Source organism: Ammospiza nelsoni, chromosome 9, assembly GCF_027579445.1.
Source record: "Ammospiza nelsoni isolate bAmmNel1 chromosome 9, bAmmNel1.pri, whole genome shotgun sequence".
NCBI classification, from domain to species: domain Eukaryota; kingdom Metazoa; phylum Chordata; class Aves; order Passeriformes; family Passerellidae; genus Ammospiza; species Ammospiza nelsoni.
Window position 1 is genome coordinate 22,416,176 of NC_080641.1, and position 22,071 is coordinate 22,438,246.

A 22,071-nucleotide genomic window follows, 5' to 3' on the forward strand; every position below is an offset into this window, starting at 1 on the left:
GCAACCTTTGATTCAGAGGGAAGTACAACAGAAATTCAGAGTGCCTGAGTACTGTGGAGGGTTTCTGCCTCAAGTGTGGCATTAGGAATGAATTTCTACATTACATCTGACTGAAAAAGACAAGAGTTCAAGTTTTCATGACCTTATACTCCTGCAATGTTTTTAAATCCTCTAGACACACATATTTCCAGGCAGGAAGGCCCAGGCAAACTGGAGTGGGTTATTTATGCAGAAGGGAGGAGGGAATTTGAAGAGTGTCCTTGTGAAACAGGGTTGCTACACCCAGGCACACACCCATTTCCACATTTCTCTCCCCACAGTTTGGCCACCAGCTTGTGAACAAACTCACCCACAAGTTCCTTACTTTGACTTCCTTCCTCCTTCCCCAATCCACCAAGATCCACTAAGACAAGACAAAGCAATGTTCCTCTTGAATCCAAAAGATCGGTGCAAATGATAAGCCTTCCCTCCCTTGTCTGATAAAATTTAGCTGCTAAAATCAGAGGCACCCTCAATATAGTAAGTACCAAAGAGTGCACTCTATAGAGGGGCAGCTGGATTATAGCAATCATCCAAAAAAGGGAAGAGAACATCCTGAGATGAATGCAAGTCTGCCAATGCCAAGACATGTGCTGCTGCCTTATCAGCAGATCAGCTGATAATAGAGCAGTTGTAACTGCTGACTGCTCCTTCAGCAAGGATGCTCACAAGAGCAGCATATAAATACAACACTGGTCTCCAGTACTCACCAGCAGCCTTCAGCAGCAATGAAACCCTCACATGGAGACCAACAACCACTTACAGTCTTCAAGGTGCTCCCCTTGGCCTCTCCAGGTGCCTGAAGTTGCATTTCCCAAATTTATAGCAACTACAGACCAATGTTATTCTGGGAATTGAACACACATTGAAGATCCAAATGAACATCACTGAATCAACTCCCTAATTATAGGGGCTAAGCAAAAAGTAATTTAATGACCTTGTTACACTATCAAAAAGAAGACAGACTTTCCCAATAGGAATGAAAGTTATTTATTAAATCAGTCTGCCCATTCTTCCAATGGAGACTGCCCCTGCCAGAGGGCTAATGACAGCCACTGTCTTCAGCACTTCCCCTGGGCAAACTGCTGTCCAAACTGAGCAACACAGAGGTGATGGAATGGGACATGGCTGAGATCTCCTGGATCACATCTCCATGTACTAAGTCCTTTCATTTGATGAAGAAGCCAATCCATTGCCTGTGTAAATTGCCCAAGGTGAAGGAGAGAGTAAAGCAGACCCTCCTCTGCAGTGCTCCACTCACCCTGCTGCTTATGAGCCAGTGATTGTTACACCCTCCATCATGCACATTTACAATCATTTCATTTCCCACACGACTTTTGGGCCAAAAGCCATTCCTGGAAGAGAAGGAACTGCTGTTCTGACTTGGAAGTAGAAAACCAGAATGAAGACAAAGTAAGGTAATATTTTTCTGGTCCTACCCAGACTCAGCCTTTAAATGTTGTACAATATTGCCATTTAAAAAATGAGAAATAAATTTGCAGCCACTGTCAGACTCACAAAAAATAAGACCCTCTGATTTTAAAACAACTGTCACTGTAACTTAAGTGTGTGACACTGGAAAGAGGATTGCTGAAGACAAAAGATCAATTAAATGCTGATTTTTTAAAAGAGGAAGAGTGAAAGGATTTGGCAGAATTTGAACATGCTGGAAAAAGTAGGGAGAAGAAGGAAGAGTTCATTTAGCAATTAATGCCTGACATTGACAGCCTAATGAGACATTTTGCCAGGGTCATTTCTAACCAGGAGTGATGCATGGGAGCCTCCCCCACCTTGTTACAGCTGTTGAATCTTGTCTTATAATTATATGGGCAAAGAATCTTCTACAACATGAACAAGTGCAGCACATCAGAACAAACTGTGACCAATAACATGTAGGCATGGGAGACAGCAGCAAGTAGCAAGAACCATTTTTTCTGGGCTGAGAAAGTGGTCCTGGTGGACAGGTACTGCCACACATCCCATACTTTGCTGACAGGTGCCTTACACATGCTTTACGTGTGCTACTTGGCTCTGTTCGGATGCAAAGAGAATGTACCATGTTGTGTATCCACAGCTTTAGAGGAAAGTGACCAGAGCTGATGAACAATTCCTATATATTTCACATCCATCATACCAGAACAGACAAATTGTAATGCTCTGAAATAGTTTTAAAAGTGTATGAAAGATTCTGAATGATAAGCACTTCTGATATTAGGAGAGAGGAAGGACAGGGAAGACCTTGGCTGCAGCATGACACTTCTTGTGCTGACCAACAGCAGGGCAGGGGAGCTCAGTGCTGCTTTATTCCTTAAAGCTGCCTCCAGGAGAAGGGCACTCTCTAAACTGTGATTCAGTGTGAAAGCCACGACCTTCATCACACTCACCCCTGGATCAGCTGAGCAGCCAGAGGCTGGCAGCTTAACCATCACCAGGGCACAGGCAGGGCTTTTAAGGAAGAGGGACTCTCCCAGCTGCAGGCACATATAAGGGCAGGATTTAAATTGGATTCCTGCATAGCTCTGCAACTCAGAGCTGCAGTACTGACATGGTATCCAGTAATGCCTATCAGTTGCTTCCTCATCTCAACAGCAGCTGTGTTTTCTGCAAGAGGAATGGTAACTAAAAATAATCTGGCTTTGACTTCCTCTTTTAAACACTTCAGTGTCTTAGAAAGATTTTTTTGTTCTCCCAGAAATGGCAAAGAGAATGTAAGAGAAAAAACCAAACAGTCAACTGCACAAAGAGCAGCATTAGAAAGCTCAGAGAACAGTAGGAAACTACAATAAAAATCAGAGACAGTAAAAAAATTGTCACAGTTTTGACCAATATTTTCCAAATTCCTTTTTGCACTTGCAATAAGATTTCTGTTATGCCTTTACTTGTATGACTCAGTGGTGCTGAGCAAAGGGGAAATAAAATCTGGATGTTTCTGACTGCAATTCATTTGTTCATTAAACATACTAAAAGAAAGAACTTTGTTCAGTAGTCATCAAATGCACTCTCATGTCTGCACAGTGGAGATTTTTACTGCCTCTTGGAATAAGTACATTTTACTTCAAATTCTGTCTTCCATAGGACCACAAAATGTAAATCCCATACCAAACATGCAAATGGAGAAAAAAAAGATTATTCAATTAATCCTTCCATAACACAGCACCATGTATTCTCATCCAAAATAATTCTACACATACAGTGCTGGTTAGCATGTCCAGGCTACTTTCATGATCCTTTTCATAAACACACCTAATTCTATATTAAAATATTTAGGAGTTTCATGTATAATTTTTAAATTGCAATCCAAAATTAGCCAGATAGAGACTATAGCTCAAAATTCCCCAAGGCAGGGTTGATGATCTCTATTTGAATCTAGTCTTCCAGCAGAGCTCTACTCCCAGCAGGTATCTCTGGACATGACAAACTATAAATAAAATCATAAACAGAATTCAGACCATGACTTACAAACCTGCTGCTAACGGACCAATGCCTGAAGTAAGGTCAGTACAAGGGACAGTCAAAGAAATGATGGATTGTCTGTCCTATTGTCTCAAATTCCAAATAAATACACTGTACCATGTAAAGGTTAGGAAGAATCCAAGAAAGCATGCTGCTGTATATATTTATGTTACATAGCATATACCATGAGATTCACCCATGGCATAGGTATTAGCATGGCTTTGTCCCTTCTCTCTCCTCTCTCCCTTTAGCCACAAGCATGAACAGCCACCTCACACTTGGCCAAGTCAAAGTGAAGACAGGGCCACTACCCAGGCAGGAAATTGCAGGAGTTTCTCCTTCCTCTCCCTGAATCTTGTCCCCACTTTCACCACACTCTCATGCTTAATTCCTCCCTCCTTGTTCCTCTGCTCAGCATCACCAATGCAAGCCCACATTCCCCATTTCAGGGCTCATGGCAAAGCTCTCTGGGCCAGAGATGATGGTGAGCCCAGACAGGGTTTAGCAGCATCCTTGGGTGTCTCCAGACATTCTGGGGTAAATGGACCCACCCTGTGTACCAGAGCCAGCACAGCAGCTCCACAGCACTGACAGCTCCAGACACGGGTAAGGGAAACACAGATGTTATTGGTGAACTGTGGCCAGGGCTTCTCCTTCAGCAGTATGTGATACCAGAGAAGAAAGAACAAAAATAATTAAATCTTTAAATATTATGGTAGGTAGTGTTGCAAGTAATCACAAGAACATAGAATAGTAAGTAGATTTTGATAGCTTTTTAATAGGAAAATGGAGGAAAGGAGCTCCAGTATAACACAACAGAGAAAGTAAAAGATCTGTAAAGTAAACTGAATCCAAACATAAGCAATGTTTTATTGGGATATAGCAAGCAACCTATCAAATAGGGAACCAGTACAAACAGATTGAACATGACTCTCTTTTAACAGAGATGTATGGTGACAAGACAGCTTCTTTCAGTTCTTAAAACAAGTATTCAAAGTGTTAAGTAAAGCATTAAAAAAAATCAATCATTACAACACCAAAGACAGACAATATTAAAAATGTGCAGAATTTTACTTTTTACAAATTTCTGCATAATGTTAGAAAACAATCATAAATTAAAAAAGGAATAAAATGAAGCTTTTTTGTTTGCAAAGCAACACAAACCTTTAAAAACCAACTATATTTTACATAGGACTACTATTAAAAACAGGTGAAAAGCTGAAAATTCAAAGGACAGCAAAAAATACACAACTCAGTTTCACCTGTCAGCAACACCTTCTGCTATCGAAGGAGTTATGTTAGTTCTATGTACAGCTTTAAACATTGCAGCATACCACAAGTAAACCTTAATAAGGTCAAAATAGGACCCTCTGCAAAAAAGGGTGACTTGGCAAGTGTCAGTCCCATCCTGAAATTATAAGCAGTAATAATTTTAGTAGGTCTTTAGTGTAAACCAAAACCTACTTTAATTGGTTCCTCTCTCTAAAGATGCATGTAAACGTTGGGGTTCTTTTTGTTTAATTTTTTGGTATCTTAATTAATGAAATCAAGAACATGTCTGGCTCAAAAATGAGAATGACATACCTCCCTTTTGTTCTGGATACAGTGATGTAGCTATCTCAACATGCGCATTGACACTTCCTAAAAGAGAAAATCATTATGTACTATGTAAAAAATACACACCACCTCTCTCAGTTCAGACTCAGCATATAGTATATTGCCAGCTCTATCCAATAGGATATATATTCTAATTTGGTTTAAACTCTTAATAGATATATTCTCTCTTTACAAAGTTCCATCACATGAAACCAAATTGCTTATTTTTCCCTTGAGGCACAGCATGACCCCAATTAGACAATTAGCTATAAAGAGTTGTTCTTTAGATGTTGTGTCTGTAGAGGTTTTACGTGATATTCATAGATTTTCAGCGCAGGCCCCAGTTTTAATGAAAGTCCAGTCAGTACATCATTTCTTGTCATCAACAGTAATGATTTGCCATCAATTTCCTATAAGAAGAATTAAAGAGTTGATAAAGACAAATATACAAATCTAATAGAGGAGAACAGTCATGCAACAAATGGAATACTACTATAGAGGATCAGTGAGGAAAACAGTAGCCTTGATTTTCCTGAAACCATGTTCACAGCTGCTGAATTCTGCTTGCTGTCTGTTTTTCAAGTGCTCACCTGTGCTGACTAAGGCATAAATACTATTTAGTCAAGCACAAAATCCAAATGAGCCTAATTTCAAAATTCCCTCCTTGTAAACCTTTTTCTAATTAATAGGTACAAGTGAAGAATGCCTAATTATCAGCCATTTAGGGAAGGATACTCCTAAGAATGCAGCTTATGAAGTGCATTTCAGAAGAATTACTATTTGACGGCAATATGCAAGTTTAAACTAGTGAATATCTGCTAATAACTTCAGGTGCCTTCTTTAAAAGGCCAACCTTCCCATGCATCCTGTGGGGGGGAAAAAAGGAAAAGACTCTTGCAATCAGAAATTTTGGAAGGGCTTAACTAGAGCTTGACACACTGAGAAAACTTCTCTTCCTCTACTTTTAAGGGAAAATGAGAAAAGCAGCAACTTGTCAGCTTAAGTTTCAACAGCCCCGACACTTTCCTGCTTAAAATACCTCTTGTAAATCACAGATATGGTGGGATTTTTTTTTTCCTTTCAGACCTGTTTAGGTTAGAAATCCTGTAGGCTTTGGATTTTTGTTTTCCATCTTAAAACCTTGACATATGCTTGAAAACTCCCTCTAAATCATTTTTAAACTCAAAATGGAAGAGCAAGAATCCACATCTCTTCACTCCCTTCTATTATCTTGGAAATATCAGAGATCCAATCCTTGATTACAATGCAAGATGAAAAGAAGACTTCTATTAGAGCTCAGCAGGAATTTGTCAAGATGGATCTCTCTTAAAATTTAATAAATTTTATAAATACAAAATACATGGACAAACCACAACACAGTCAAAGATCAGCTGAAAGTGGCATTTTTAAAAAATATCCCCAAGATGTATACAACTACTAATCCCTCAGGGGAGCATAAAGTAACAGTAACTCTAAAAGAAAAAAAGTTTCCAATAACTTTTTACCCAATTATAGCAGGTGCCTCTTTCCAATTACTGTTGAGAATGTTAATGGAAAAAACCAGTTTCTATCCTCTCTTTTCCATTCGTCACAATTCTTTCTGTGGGAATTTTGACACCAGTGAGTGTTTTGCTCATTGCTATGACCGATCTGAAGTTGCCTTTTCTGCTGCTGTTCAACGATGCTATGGAGGAAGAACAGCCTCCAGCTTGGTAGGATCCAAATGGAGTAAATCCAGTACCTGGAATAGGAGAAACTCCAAGAATAGGAAAAAAGCATCTATTCCTTTCCCTTCTTCTTCCACAGGGTACCCTGTGTTTTATAGAAATGCTGGTAACTACTAAGACTTTCACTGAATAGGAAACTGATTCTTTAAACACATCTGTGTAGGAAGGAGTGATTACATATTCAGAGTTCAAGCGTTTTATATCTTTGTGTGAATTGTAAGCTTTACCTTTTTCACTTCCTTTAAGTTTTCCACATTTACCTGATCCTGCAGAATTGCCACACCCTTTTTTTGCACCAGGTAAGATTTCGTATGCTCTGGTGACTTCTCTGATCTCTTCTCCGCTACTTCTCTATTTTCTGGATATTTTTCAGGATGCAATTTCAATGCTAGCTCTCAGTATGTCTTTAAATGTTAATTGCAGAGAAATTTCTCTGCACAACTCAAGCTATCAGTAATTACCCAGGTGCCAGGATGACCTTAACACCAATATCACACTGTCTTCAACAAATAACCAGGGGACTGCTTAAGCTTCAAGTCCCCCCACCATCCCTTCTAAGTGACTGAGAAATGCAAAGTTTTACAGTAAGCCAGCACACTCACGTACTTCTCCCTACTGTGGCTCTGCCAGAAAGCAGCAGTGGACCCCAGCTGATGTCAAACCCCAGTTTCCCTTCTGGTAAGGCATTGCAGTGAGGCCAGCAAACCAGCACTGGGTCACCTGGGCGTGTCTGGCTATCACAACACAATGCTCAAGAAGCCACATGGGCCACAACAAAGGTCAGAGCACAAGCACATCTTGAGACCTTATAAACAGCTTCAGTCTTGGAGTGAGCCACAGTCCCCTGTGCTTCCAGGGCTGCTACAGAAATCTCAGCCACAAATTGGCAGGCTGTATTTTTCTGGAAGTGTCCACACCCTCGTCCTGCAACTGCTACTCCTCCCTCTTCAGGTATCCTGTGTCCTCAACTTCTTGGCTTGTCTGATTTGCTTGCTGATGTTATGGATTTTTGTTATTGGGCAACATCCTTCAGCTGAATCTGTTTTCATCAGCGAGCTCTTGATTTGCTGACATCAGTGGAACTCCAAGAAGGAATAACAGATAATCATCATACAAGCATCACTTCCTACCAGCACTTACAATAGAGGTTAATAAAACATTCTGCAGCCCCATAAAATGTCTCCTAATTATCCTTGAAGTATTGTACAAAAAATTCAGGTCTTAAAGATCTTTTGAGACACTTGTTTCAGGTGAGTCCAGATGTATTCAGATTCATCAAAGGAAAGTGTGGACCCAGTTATTGCTGTGTAAAAGCTCAGTGTAATAAAAGATGTCATGATTACATTCTGGGCTAAGGATATTTTCTAAGGAAACCATTGTGTTACCCCTACTGAAGCAGTTCAGTGGAAAACAATTTCCCAGTGTTGTAGGTGAAACTGAATACTTTCCTTTACTGCTTACAATCTCATTCCTCTTCCAGTACATATTCAGGGCAGTAGATCAAATTAAACTGGGTTTCTGGGGCTCAGGCAACTGCAAATGACAGAGGAAAATAGAGATGGCCAGAATTGCAGCTGCATGCCTGGTGCTCTACAGACAGAGGATGGCTAAGGTTTCAAAATGAATCTGTCTGCACTGCCATACCTGGGAGATCCTGACAAAAATACTGTAAGAACACAGGTCAAGTTAGTGGTAGCAGATAGTGTAGAAGAAACTGAACAGCACCACTGATAAGAAGTTAACAACCCTCTTTGTTTATGGGGCTGTTCTTGATGCAGACAGGGAACAGGCTGGCAAACCTGGCACGTAGAACCAGGCACTTGCTGCTCCTCATGCTGCTAATGGAGAGGAAGAAGGAAGTGGCAATGACTTCTGCTGCAATTAGCCATCCCTCAGCTCCTGGCCACATTCTGGTGGCAGCTGTCAGCCTCTCTTTCCAAGGTTTTAGCATAAGGTGAAGTTGGCAGTGGAATCACAGCCACATTTCTGCACATGGCTGTCCCAGCAGAGTCCTCAGTTACCCTACTGAAACCACTTATCCCCATTGCAAAATACTAATAGAACCTACACGGCTGCTGTTGCAGGCTGATTTGCCAAAACTCAGAAATCAGCCTCACCTTTCTGCAGCAAAATCAGTAGTAATTATTTCAATATTATTGACAATAATTGCCAGCTGTGAGGCAAAGAGGTCAAGATATTTGATGGAAGCCAGAGGTATCTGGTTCAAAAAAAGACTGGATGTGGCACTTGCTGCCATGATCTAGTTGAATTGTTAGAACATGGGTTGGACTTGATGATCTTATAGGTCTCTTCCAGCCTTGAATTTCTGTGATTCTGTGTGATTCTGTGATCTGTCAGTATAAGGAAAAGACTCGCAGAGACCACAATTACTTTGCCTGTGTAGTTTTTAAGCCACATTTCCAGGGCTTTTTGACATGGATGCTAGAATTAAGGACTGGACACACTCAAACATTTTCCTTTTTAGCCTGTTCACTCATCTTCAAATTCTGAAAAATTAGCAGCAGCTGCAGAAAGAACCTTCTCTGCAACCTGCTAGAGAATCACCCAACACCAGGCTTTTCACCCTCAAGAACAAAGAACTGAATTTAGATACTTTGTTATATGTATCAGTTACATTCAGACTGGATTTCACAGACGTGGTGCTGAAGGTCAGCAACATTACCCTGACCAACCACGATGTTATTTCATGGACAATGAAATGGACAGTCTCCCTGCAAAGCTGCCAGTAACTTGCACCAGCTCAGTACCTTGGAAGGTCGAGCCATCTATTTTGATAACCAATTACAAGTGTGGGTGACAAATTTGCTGGTAGTCACACAAGCCTACAGACTTATCTGGGGAGGTGCTGAACTGCCAGTCTGATGTAAGTTACTTCTCTATGGAACAGGTGGGCTGTAGGCCAAGCAAGCTGACTTCCCAAGCCTGCCCCACTAGCACACAGCCCCAGCTGCTGGCAGGTGAGTCCCAATGGGCCACCTGACTGTTTAAGCTCTGACCTAATCTACCAAAAGAAGCCTCCCATTAGTATCAGCAGTTACAGGGCCCAGAAACAAAGACCCAACTTTTTCTCAGACTGAGTCCTACAAAAATGCTGCTCCTCTGCCAACTTAGTGCCAATCTGTCCTTTCCATATTCACTTGTACTGCCAAGTTCAGGGCAACACAGCAGCCCCTTTGTCACCCTATGCCTTCACACTCACATTGTTGCTTAGAAGCCCCAGGTTTTATAAATACTCATGAGTGTAATTACACAATACACTAAGAAAGAAGGGAATTCACATTTTAAACACCATTCACATTTTAAATAACAAGACGGTGAAACTGAGTGGGTTGTATAGGGAGACTGAGTTCAAGCCAGAAAATTTATTTAGATTTCTCACCTTTCTGAATCCTATCTTAAACAAACTCCAACTCATTATCCACAGCTTGCAGAACAAGAGAGATTATTACATTACTCAGAGATCACAGTCCCATGCATTGTCACCCAATAACAGACTTAAATCCCTCTATTAATGTGGGATTTTCTCTCCCATTTTACAGTATATAACCAGGCTCACACCAAAAATTTGCAATGTGAGAAACTGGTGGCAGTCAAAAGGTGTTTGCTAAGAGATTTACCTGCTCCTGAAAAGCACTGGCTTGTTCTTCAAATCCAGCTGTTCTGAAATAATTCACAACATCAGTAACAGCCCAGTCAGCAGGATCCAGAGGTCTCCCATTCTCTAGTGAACTGCAAAGTGCAAATGCAGACAAGTAATCACTAAAGGTGTGCAGAACATCTGCTGCTGCTTTGTGCACGCCTCATGTATGTCCCCCTCCTTCCTTGCTTCTGCAGGAAAAGTGTTCTTTGATACATCTCCCCCACTCCAATACAGAACAGTGTATCCTGTTCTTTCACATTCCACCTGATGCTGGGGAAAACTGAGACCCCTCTCCTTTCAGAAAAGAAGAAAGTATATGAATCTTCACGTCAGCCAAAGGCAATCAGTTAGGATCTTCATACAAGTGTGCTGTCTTTGCTGCTGGAGCATGAGAACTGCCATACCTGGGGTACCAAACTCCTGCCTTTCGAGCCTGCAGCTTGCTTTCAGCTACCAAGTACTTAAAGAATTACATGTGGATTATTTACACAGATGAGACTGTCCTTGTAACATGGGTAGAAATTACTGCTAGGCATCTTTACCTTGCAAAATAACAAACAGAACTTCCTAACCAAAACAAAAAAAAAGGCACCAAATGATTGAACTAATTCTCAATATAGAAAATTTCACAAAACTGTTGTTAGATTCATCTTTGGACAAATCTATGGACTTTTTAAATAGCTGTGCATCTGAGAAAACATCTGTTAAACACAATCAGAATTAATTCCTTCTGTGATTAACCTCAGGCAATTGTTTTCCACAAAACATTCATATTATTATCTTTATCCTGCATTTCTTTTCCTCAAACTACAATCACCCTGTCATAAAGATAACGGTGTATCTGAAAATTTTTGGTAAAAAAAAAACACATAGTGAGCTTGACTTCCTGTTCTACTGCAATTTATGAGGATGAAGAGCAAGACATCAAAGAGAGAGCTTCTTTAACATGTTTCCTCAACCAGAAGTCCTGAAGTTCATGCCAAATATTCCCATCATTATACTTGCTTAACCATAATGCTAATGAAGCAATATTGAAAATGTACAGATTAGGGCAGGTGTCAGAATCCTGTCCATTTTCTTGTCTGAAGCTTAGAGGCAGGACTTTGATTTCAACAGCACCAGCTGGAAAAGAAACACAGATTATACTCTCCTGACAATACTTTTGCTCTGTCCTTCAATTTTTTCTTTTCCAACTGTCAGTATCTCTGCCTTGCCAAGACTTGTCTGTTTTTCAGCAAAATAACTGGGTGAATCAAGGGCAGACCATTTTTCAAAGCAGCCAGATGCAATCCATACATAGAGTGCCTCCCATCACCATTTCTATAACATTCTTATTCCTACAACTATCTGAGTCCTGGGAAGGAGGACTCATGGAAACAATGATTTTTGCAAGTCCCCAAACTCTTGAAATGTGTCTGTCAATATGGCAACAAATTCTGACCACAGGGACCATCTGCAGCCTGTGTTACATTGGGCCTTCTAAAAGCAGTTTCTTTCATTTATCACAGATCTCTGAGCAATGAGGAACAGTTTCTTACTTTTGCTCATCACATGATGACTTACTTCATGAATTGCTTCACTGATTGTGATTACACAGAAAGCAATACTCAGCAAAATTGAAAATGAGACTATATGGCCTTATCAGAGCGGCACTTTCTTAATTTTTTTTTTTTTTTTTCAAAGAATGCCTTTCAAATAAGATTTTTTGGTGTTGTGCACATTCTGAGGCTTAAGAAGTAAAATGTGAAAACTGCCACACAAAATCTGTATGTATTTATAAAAGCAGCATTAGAGGAATTATATTTAAATCTTTGCATTTTCCTTAAGACACGGACTGTCACTTTCAATTACTCATTTTCTACTAAAAAAAAATAAACTAAATGTGAACCACTCAGTTAAAAAACCAAACAAATTGAATTTAACCCTTCCTAAACAGCAAATAAAAGGTTCAGTCTGTAAAAATATCACCTAACTGTAATTAACTTACTTCTCCAAACACTTTAATTTTCAATTAAATATGGCCCCAAACCCTCCTTCCACAATTTTTTATCTCAGCCCAAGTGCTCCAGTTTTTCTTGTAGCTTCTCTTTTATCACTAGGGAGCTGCAGCTTGGTCTGGGTCCAGCCCCATCCAAGGCTCAACTGCAGTGACTTCAGGGGCTCTACCTCAGTCATTAACCAATCACAGGAATTAATTGCAAGTTCCTGCCTCAAGGAACAGCATCATGCTGGACCTCAAGTGGAGCCAAATTCCACAGCTACAGCTGCAGAAGACTGGAAGGCATGTGGCAGACTGCTGGAGGCTGGCTGGATTTTAACCCATCTACCCACACAGAGGCTCATTCTGCTTGTAGACTTTGTCAGTCTCCTCCTCACACTGCTGCTGACATGGCTCTATTCTTCAGTCAAGACAAGGGAATATATAACATCCATGGCTTAGCCATACACTGGCTCATGCCTCACATCCTGGATGCTTTAAAATCTTACAAGGACTGGCATTTGAGGCTTTGAAGCTACTAGATGCACTAACAAATAAAAAATAGGCTTGTCTGTTTTTCACCACTGTCCCTGTGCCTTTATTGCCATCATGTGGCAGAAGCAGCAAGGTCTGAAAGGATATAGCTGAGAACAAACAGATTTTATCCAGCTTATTTATAGGCACTTCAAGAAAGTGTCAAATACTTCCTTTGTAGATATGCCCACATACATACAATATACATTCATCTAGAAACCACAGTCCCACAGTTTAAATACAATTTCCATCCACTCTAAAAGGCCAACTTAGCAATCAGTGGTTGAGTCTTTATCACCCAAGCCTTGGGGAAAATGATTAAACATAAACTGTCTCTGCTTTGACTGTCTCCTTTCTCCTCCCACCCCAGAGGGCTCATTGTAGAAACCAGCCTGCCAAAGGGAAGGTGGTTTCTAAGGGACACACGATAATTATTCATAGTCACTGAATAGGAAAATGCTCTTTATTTGGTGTGGTGTAGCCAGCATCTCAAGTGAAGGGGGAGGATGCTGATTTTAATGGCTGCCATCAGATCTTTTGATGCTTTTGATAATCAGGTGTTTTATCAGTAGCCTGAAGTGACCATTATGATTTACATTACTCTAATGCCTGGTAGCCTACGCATTGTCACGTTTTCTTGGACAGCTTATGTAAGAGAGATCTGAAAGAGAATAATGAGGTGCAGCTGCACAAAGTGTTGCAGCTTGTCAGAACAGACTAAGAGCTTACTCTAGTATCTTTCCTTATGGTCTTTTTTTCCTTTAATATATACACATATGTGTACATCTCTCTCACCATGGCTTCTGTAATCCTAAAGCAGCAAGGCCAGATTTTTCCACACAGAATGTCACTTCTCAGTCCATAATGTCATTCAGAATTTCTAGTCCTAATTAAAGAATTTCTGATCTTAAATAAATGCTTACAAAAAACTTCTACGCCTTAGCTTGTAGTTTACCACACAAAAGAAAGCTGTAGAGCAATGAACACCATGTCTCTGCCTTATTCCTGCTCTAGGTCTGAAATAAAACCCCAGCAACTTCAGGCTTTTCCAATAAACAGCTTAAAGTATCTGTTTCAGAAGGAAACTGACACCTAAGTGATATCCTGCTACTCCTCAGCCCCAGACAGGTGGGCTGTCAGCAGAGAAGGGCACAGAGAGGTAACTTCCACACAGGACACATCTCCCATTAGGCACTGGCTCTGCAAAAGCCACTGACAGGTGAGCAGAGACACAGTATTGGCTACAGTGCTACCACTTGCTTTAGTGTCTGGTTGAGAGGAAAAGAAAAAACATACTCCTGACTTAAGTTACTATCTTCTACATCTCTTCATTGCTATACAGTCCTACCACATATCACTTTTAATGAGCTCAGTGCCCTGGACTCTTCTATTTCAAAGCTGAAATACAACAGAAGTCATTAAGAACAGGGAGGATTTGAAATGTGCAAAGATGGAGATGGGCACTGTTGCCAACCACATTAGTTCAAAGGAAAACCACATTCAAAATCCATGTGCTGTTTATGTAAAAGAAACACTTACTTTTTGACATCCAGAGAGCCATTTTCCTTGTTTTCCATGTCAACAGTTAGCATGGGGAGGATAGAAGTTTTACTTCAGCAACTGATTGATAGGGAGGAAAAAAAAAAGCCGTGTTTAATAACTGGTAGTAAGACCAGTGCAGCGTAACGTAACAGAAACAAGCATTCTACAGGGACACATGCATGTTTCTACTTGAGAGCAACAGTGCTGTCAAAGACTGATTTCCCTGGAAGCCTGGCAAAGCTGATAGTAGCTAATGAACTAGAAAAGAAAGTTGATCTGTGCTTCAAACACAAGAAATAATTCTTGCCTGAAAATCAAGGAAGGTAATACTACATTTAATCCTTTTCGCAAGTGTTAAAATTTTGACCAAACTGTATGTATTCAAATACATGGAGATTGATGTGCAATATATAGCTGTGTATCAAGAGCTTGATGGGTCTTCAGTCATCCTGTGATACAGAGGATCCAAACAGATGGAGGATCTTTAGAAAGATTTGGAAATCCATAGCCTTGTTTTACAAATGTGGACTTGGATACAGATGAGCATGTCACTTATGCCCATTGTACAAATAAAGCTGGTAAGCAGAGTTACTAATTGAGCCTCAAACTCCTGAGGCCTAAATCATAAGACCTCCCTTCCTGCACTAGAGCAGCTTCTTCTATAGGTATGCTACACTGAACTCCAAAAAGGAAAGGAGCACATGAAGGGCACAGGAGAAAATCCAGTTCGTTTCCTTCCTTGCAGCATGCTGGAGTACTTGCACCACACAGCTTTTTCCATCGCTCCACGGAACATGCAGAAATAACCCAAGCCTTTCTTTTCTGTCCTCAAGTAAGCCATTTCTATTTCAGAAAGCACCAGAGAACAGACCAAGGACTCAGGATGTTCTTGCTGTAGCATTAATGGATGCCAGTGAAATGTCTCAAAGCTCTGGGATACGGAATAGGGAAATCATGCTCTTCAGCTAAAACTTTGCAAAAATAGAGAATAGCAATTAATATTGCTGTGGGGGGAAAAAAAAAGGAAAAAAAGGGGAAAAAAAGAAGACGACCCTTTATTATACACGTAGAAGCGCGTAAAGCACCAAGAACACAGTAACAAACTAATCGAAAAGATGCTTCTTCCTGCACCGCTGACCAAACAACTCCACGAATTCCCTGAAATCACTTCTCGGTTCACCTGAGGTGACTGCAGACGACACCCGCACCAGCCTACCTGCGGAACGCCCCGCGCACGGCCCGCAGCCCCCGGGCTCGGGGCGGGCACTCCCGCGGAGCCGCGGGCCCGGCCGGCGGGGGCTCCCGGGGCTCCGCTCCCGCGGCTGCGCCGGGGCTGCCACACGCGTTCAGCATCTCCCGGGCACCCGCTCGCACTGCACCACATTGTCACTCCTGGCTGGGGGCGAGGGAAGCAAGGCAGAAAAACCTACCTACGAGCAACTAAACCGGCGCATGGCTACCGGCTGCTGCGGAGCGGCGGAGCCCGCGGCCCCCGCCCCCCGGCGGCAGCGGGCGCTCCGCGGCGGCTCCGAGTGACACCGGGAGCGGCCCCGCCCGGCCCCGTGACGCGCCCGCCACACACGGACCGCCCGCGTCATGGCCGCCGCGTTAAAGGCGCCGCGCCGCGCCGCGCCGCGGGACCCCCGCCCGGCGGGGAGGGCACCCGGGGCCGGCGGGCTGGGGACGGCACGGCCCGGCCCGGCCCGGCCCGGAGCGGCGCCTCCGCCGAGCGGATCACCCCGCAGCGCTTACCTGCTGGGGAGCCGCGGGCAGCGCCGGGGCCGGTATGGGCGGGCACGGACCTGCCGGCGGCACACGGCCGGAGAGCAGCGATCGGAGCTCGGTTCTTGACTTGAGGTTCTTGGGGCCTCCTTGTGGACATTTCTGCTCCTCCTAACAAGCAGGGTGTTACAGGTAACGGAAAGGAAACACATCCCTAGTTGTTGAAGGATGCAGTACCAAGCCGAAGACATTTTATACAAGGTACGAAGTAGGAGTCGCCAGATGTTGGCAGATTAATAAAGTTACAAAAATTCATTCCTAGAATGACTTCGTCAACACGCTTGTGAGTAGCAGACACTTGGTTTTCTGTGGAACTCCTGCAAACTGCAGGCTCGGGGTGATGGGAAAGAGGAGCGACCCAGGACAGCACCACCGAGTCACCCCCACCGTGCCACCGCCGGCACTGGGGAAAGGGGAGATGGAGGCACTGAGTCTGCAGATCTTACTCGTCTGAACTCCAGGCTTCATTTCACAAGGAGACCATGTACAGAAAGAATCAACTCAAAGAACTTACAAATTACTAAGTGTCCCACTGGCAATAAAATTGTCACAGAGCTTAATACAATCACCCACAGAATTTAATACAAAAGTTGTCGCGTTTTTCTGGCAACAGTACTTCTTTTTTTCTTTTTACACTATTTTTTTCTCTTAAGTATTTCCTTGCTTGGTGATGTTTTCTAGTGGCAGGTAGGCATTACCTAGATGCACTGTCAGTGCAACGGAAATCAAGCAAGAACTATCAACACACCCTGTTCCCACACATGGGCTTTGTAGCCAGGGCTGCATCCCAGCCACTAATCAGGTGCTGTGACCTTTTGATTATCCATAACAGGCTGGGTTACTTCAAACTGGTGGGATGTTTTACTTGAAAAATTTCCTTCCAAGTCAAGGCACTCAAATTACACACCTGCTCTTTGCTGGAAGGTAAGGGGGACATTACAAATTACCTGGGGATTTGCACAGAACCTACTGGTGACTTTGGCCTGATTTCTGCAGGGCTCTGACACGAGTGCCCAGCTGGCACAGACAGAGCTTTCTCAGCCACCAGAGTGGGCACCTGGGACTGTCCCAGGCACTTTGCATCCATCTCACTCCCAGACAAAGCTTACTGCACCCAGACTGCATGGAGATCCAGGTCACCTAACTGCTAACTGGGCACACTTACAAGCACTAAAACTACCAGCAAAGTGGACTTTTGGGCAAAGGACTGCAAACATGACTTCCCAAACCACTTCATTTTGTCTTACTTATGTGTTGTCAGATAAATAACCAGAGCTTGCAGGAGCTTTGCAAGTAATGGCACTCAAATATCGACAGAAGCATTGAGAACAGAGGGCAGTAAGAGTTCTCACTGCTTTGGGATTTAAATAAATGCAGATAAACAAAATAAATAGAGGATTAAGTGTATGGTGCCCTAAACAAAATCCTCTTTACTTCCCATCTTAAAGTGCACTGTAAAACGTGGCATATTTGTGTTGGACAAGTTAGCCAAGCAAGGCAATTCTTTTCTGTCTCTAAAGAAATAAACATTCTAAATGAAGCCATAATGAGTTTTCTGGTTTCTAACTTTGGTTTTCAGCTGGTTTCTAACTTTGGTAATGAACTGACATTTGAGGATACAAATATAAACGAGCTATTTTACTCACACTCTCCCTTTCATCATGTTCTTCAGTTAATCCTTTGAGTATTTGAAGTGAGGCTCACACAGTGCATGCATTCCTTCTAGAGGACCTTGAACAGAAAAGAGAGGAATTTTAAGAAAATGGGTTGTGGAAAAATTCAGTGTGGAATATGATCTGTGGCCTGTATTTTCATTCATTGGGGTAAGGTAATTTAATTATAATGAAATTATGTCTGGAGGGAGATAAAGCAGAGAAGTGAATTAGCCTTTTGTTTGACTATTTGCATCCCCCTTATGGCCAAAAGGAAAAAGTTTCCAAGCCATGCAGGGAACCAAGTGAGACCAGGGTTGGCAGATCCAAGTCAAGGGGTCTGTCCTCTGTGTGTGTCTGAACTTCTGCTATCACATGAGGGGAAACACACAAAGGTCAGTGCAGGTATTGGACACCGTTGGACCCTGTTTTCTGGGTATTGAAAAATGTCAGTTTCCTACTGGAATCCTTCCTATCCTTTTGTTTTATCCCTGGCAGTTAAAGAGTAGAAGACAAAATGCACGGCACATGTGGCAAAGGGAGAGCACAGCACCCTGCTAGCTGTGCAGAGAGTACTGAATTTCAGCTCCCCAGAGCTAAATAAAGCCCTTGGAACCTTCTTTTCAGTGCCCTTGGTAAAAAAACCATTGGGGAAGCTGAGTGAGAAAATAACACAGGAAATTGAGGGGAAACCCCTCTCAATAAGGCGGCATTATTCAGAGTAGAATGAATCTAGCCCCGTGCAAAACACGTATTTCTTCGCCAACAACGACCGAATGTTTCAGAGCCCTCGGGCCGCGAGGGAAGCCCTGCGCCCTCAGCAGCAGACGCCAGGCAGGCCGCGTGCGCCGGCGCCGCGGGGGCTGCTGGGAGTTGTAGTCCCACGGGGGCCGCGCCTTCCCCTCACGGCCCCGGCTCTGGGAGCTGCTGGTGCCGCCGGTACCCGAACCGCGGCGTGGAAGGTGCCTGCTGCTCCTCTGGGTTCTCAGGGAGACATTTCGGGGCTGGCTGCGATCGTTTGTGGTTCCTGCTGCTCATTGTGAGGAAGAAAGTAAACCAAAGAAATTTCATCCAGATGTGGCTGGCGGTCAAAAAATCATCAAGTCCATATAATGCTCAGGACTGGCAGCATGGGAGTCCAATGGGGGCACAGGCTGTTTCTAAGTGACTTTTGTCATGAGTGTGGAAGTGGCATGGGTGTAAAATGCCAGGTTGCCCAGCAAACTGAATAAATGTATAGCTATGTCCAATCAATTACTAACAACAGTCTAAAAATCCCTTTTGCATCATTTCCCTCCTAGCAATACAAGACTGGAAAGGGACCAAAGGGACCGTCCAGGCCATGGGCTTTGATCTCCTGGCATGACAGCCAAGCCCTCACACAAGCACATTCACACCCAGTGCTGGCTTGGGGCTCCTCATGGGGAATCTCAGCCCACTCTGCCCTGCAGAAAGGCTCTGTCCAGCTCCTCTTTGCAGGGGATTAAGAAATTTTAATCTATAACTTAAAAAATATAGAAACAGTTTATACTTGTTTGTTCCTCTAGTAATAATCTTTAGTTTAATATTCTTAAGTGCAATATTTGATTTCTCTGTTTCTCTGGTATTAACATTCTTATATAGACTCAAACATCTGAATGACCACAGCCCTTTTGTGGTCTGCATTTTCTGATCTTGTTCCCCTTTCTCCTTTCTGTACATTCACCTTCCAGGAGAGGACATTTGGAGCTGCACCCTGGGCTGCAGTAGGGTTTTGGCAGTACCTTCTCCCCCTCCAGTCTGCTCTGAATGGCCCCTTATCCCACACTACATTTTTATCACACCTATATGGTACTGATGATTTGAGGCATCCTTGCACTAATAAGTAACTAAGGATATTCTTCACAGTTCCTGGCAACTCCTATCTACCCAGAAAGAGGAAAAATCCCTCTTACTTGTCCAGTTGCAGCTTTTCAGCACTTTAGTCTCAGAAAATTCTCCTTCTTCACTTAAGGTATTTTCCATCCCTGTCCATAGTATTTCTAGTTTGCTTGAATTGAATTTTGCCACTTACCTTTCTCCACGGTATCAACAGTTTACTACCTGTTGTCCTGCTGTCCCTTCCCTACTTCAGCACTCCACAGAGCAATGAGAGACAGTTCCCAGCCCATGGAGTCCAGCAATGAAGTGCCTCTCTTCAATTCGTGTCTTGGCCAGGAAGATCCTCCAGAAACCAAGCTGTGTCTTCTTCACAGTTCTCTTCTGGCCTGCCAATGTGTTCTGCATGGCTGGGTATTGTCATGTTGCTCTGAAGTTCTGCATAAAGCCTAGACAAAAGCCTAAAGATCACAATGGTGTTAAGCAAGTGAGGAGGGAAGGGAGGCAGAAAACCCCTGGCCAGAATGCAGCAGTGACTTGGTACCAGCTGGCAATCATTTTGGAGGCAGTTATGTTACTGCGTGTGTTAAACACCAAATCAGAGCACAGCAGGCAGTGGGCCTGAACTTACCCTCCCTGCAGTTCCCAGGGTGTTTTCCCACAAGGTAAAGAACAGGGTCTGTAGATGTGCACAACCTCCTGTGACAGCTCCTGGCTGCCAGGCTGGATCAGTGACAGCTCCTGGCTGCAGGCTGGGGGGAGCAGCACTGCTCAGACTCACTGACCAGGCAGGGGGCAAAGATCTGGCTTCTGTCCTGCTGGGGAGCCCCTGAAACCTTTGCTTTAGTATCCTAAGGTATGCATTACCTGACCTTTTTCTCATAATCATATGAATCTCCAGCAAGATGACTGAAGTTGCACCCTCTTCATACAGCCTAAAAATGAATGTGTACAGTAGCTAACTAGAATGCAAGGCCAGTGACACCTTTATGCTTTTACTTCCTCTTTTTTCCAAGACTGAATTGCTTAAATAAATCTTCCTGCACCTGAATTATATACACTTCACTGAGAATTTCCTGCCCTACTTATTTTGTTGTGCAACTCCTTATTGTAGTAGTTGCTCATATTTAATAAAGCTTCTGTCTAGACTTAAACTTTTGTTATTTTAAAGCTTATACTTCATATTAAAAAACCACTGTATAAAACACAGCTCATTGCGCCCATACTAGCAGTAATACCTGCCACATATTTGCCCAACTTGTAATAATGTAGCAAGAAGCTTATAAAAAGTATTCATTTGAAATACCAACAGTGTTAAAAGGAATCCAGCCTGATAAAAACATTTTATATAAACATGGCTCACCCATCTCAGTGAAATAGCTACTACCTCTCTAGGAAATCTAAAATGTAGCACTTGGTTGCAGGAAGTGAGGAAAATGAAAGAGCACAACATGGTGATGCACTCAGAAAAAGTTACAGACAGAAATGTGTCAGCAAAACTCAAGCAGAAATTTCAACTATATTTCAAACAATACATTGAAAAATGAGTGCTAGTTTTTTCCCCCCACTTTGCTGGGAAGCCCTTCTCCTGGGAGTGAAGAACTGACTGTCAGAAATATCCAGATTTTTAAGATTTGTAAAGCAACCATGTCTCCGCAAATACTGGCATTTTCTCTCCACGTTGTTATTTGGGTGTAACTTTCATTCTTTGCTCAGCCTTGCAGGATGCTGCTCCTCAGCCCTGGGAAAGCACCCCAGAGCCAGGGAAGGGTCTCACTCACTGCTTCTCTTTGGGGGACTTACAGGTGCTCTGGGTGCTCTCAGGCACTGAACTGTGAGCAGAGCAGAAGGAATGGCATCCCTATGATTTGTGCATCAATGTGCAAGCTCAAAGCATGCACACAGTGCTTTGGTAGGACAGTGGTTGCCAAAACAGACTGCAAGAAAGGAAGCTCTGTTACAGGGGGCAAATGTTCCAGTCACACATTGGATGACCCTGTTTCCCCCTCTACTCTCTCCTTTGATATAAACCAAACCCAGATGCATCTGAATATGAGCAGACATGACATTCAACAGTTCTGCTTTAAGATTGTAACAGTTAAACTGATCATTTAAAAACTTACTCAGCTCTTAAATTGGTTGATGATGCTCTGATCACGGGTGCTCTCAAGAGCACATTTGCTGTAACTTGTTCTCCAACTGCTCTGGTGATCACATAATTCAGAAAAATATAAACAGTTGTTATTTTGC

The 22,071-nt window shown here is 42.8% G+C and overlaps 3 protein-coding genes across 6 annotated transcripts in view; all 3 read right to left on the reverse strand.

The window, feature by feature from the left end:
• DNASE2B (deoxyribonuclease 2 beta) overlaps positions 1 to 14,590 on the reverse strand; it is a 35,437-nt gene extending 20,847 nt beyond the window's left edge. For 2 of the 3 annotated variants that reach the window (XM_059477919.1, XM_059477916.1), the window contains exons 1-3: positions 14,528 to 14,580; positions 10,454 to 10,565; positions 5,077 to 5,133 (exon numbers count right to left, since the gene is read on the reverse strand). The gene's annotated coding sequence lies outside the window, so the exon portion shown is untranslated. Of the gene's footprint in view, positions 1 to 5,076; positions 5,134 to 10,453; positions 10,566 to 14,527 lie in introns of all 3 variants that reach the window. The other variant, XM_059477917.1, reaches the window with a different exon arrangement.
• The window catches only part of RPF1 (ribosome production factor 1 homolog), a 63,046-nt gene extending 46,279 nt beyond the window's left edge, over positions 1 to 16,767 (reverse strand). Inside the window, exon 1 of the mRNA XM_059478128.1 lies at positions 16,759 to 16,767. The gene's annotated coding sequence lies outside the window, so the exon portion shown is untranslated. The remainder of the gene's footprint in view (positions 1 to 16,758) is intronic.
• Positions 4,123 to 16,076, reverse strand: SAMD13 (sterile alpha motif domain containing 13). Of its 2 annotated transcripts, XM_059477922.1 has the most exons (6): positions 15,961 to 16,076; positions 14,528 to 14,608; positions 10,454 to 10,565; positions 5,400 to 5,498; positions 5,077 to 5,133; positions 4,123 to 4,145 (listed from the first exon to the last, which is right to left on the reverse strand). In XM_059477922.1, exons 2-5 carry the CDS (start codon positions 14,578 to 14,580, stop codon positions 5,107 to 5,109), a joined length of 291 nt encoding a protein of 96 aa, XP_059333905.1. In that variant the 5' UTR covers positions 14,581 to 14,608; positions 15,961 to 16,076; the 3' UTR covers positions 4,123 to 4,145; positions 5,077 to 5,106. The 2 variants fall into 2 exon arrangements, with proteins under 2 accessions (XP_059333905.1, XP_059333904.1); XM_059477921.1 differs by lacking the exon at positions 4,123 to 4,145 and having other exon boundaries at positions 4,251 to 5,498.
• Positions 16,768 to 22,071: the final 5,304 nt, after the last annotated feature.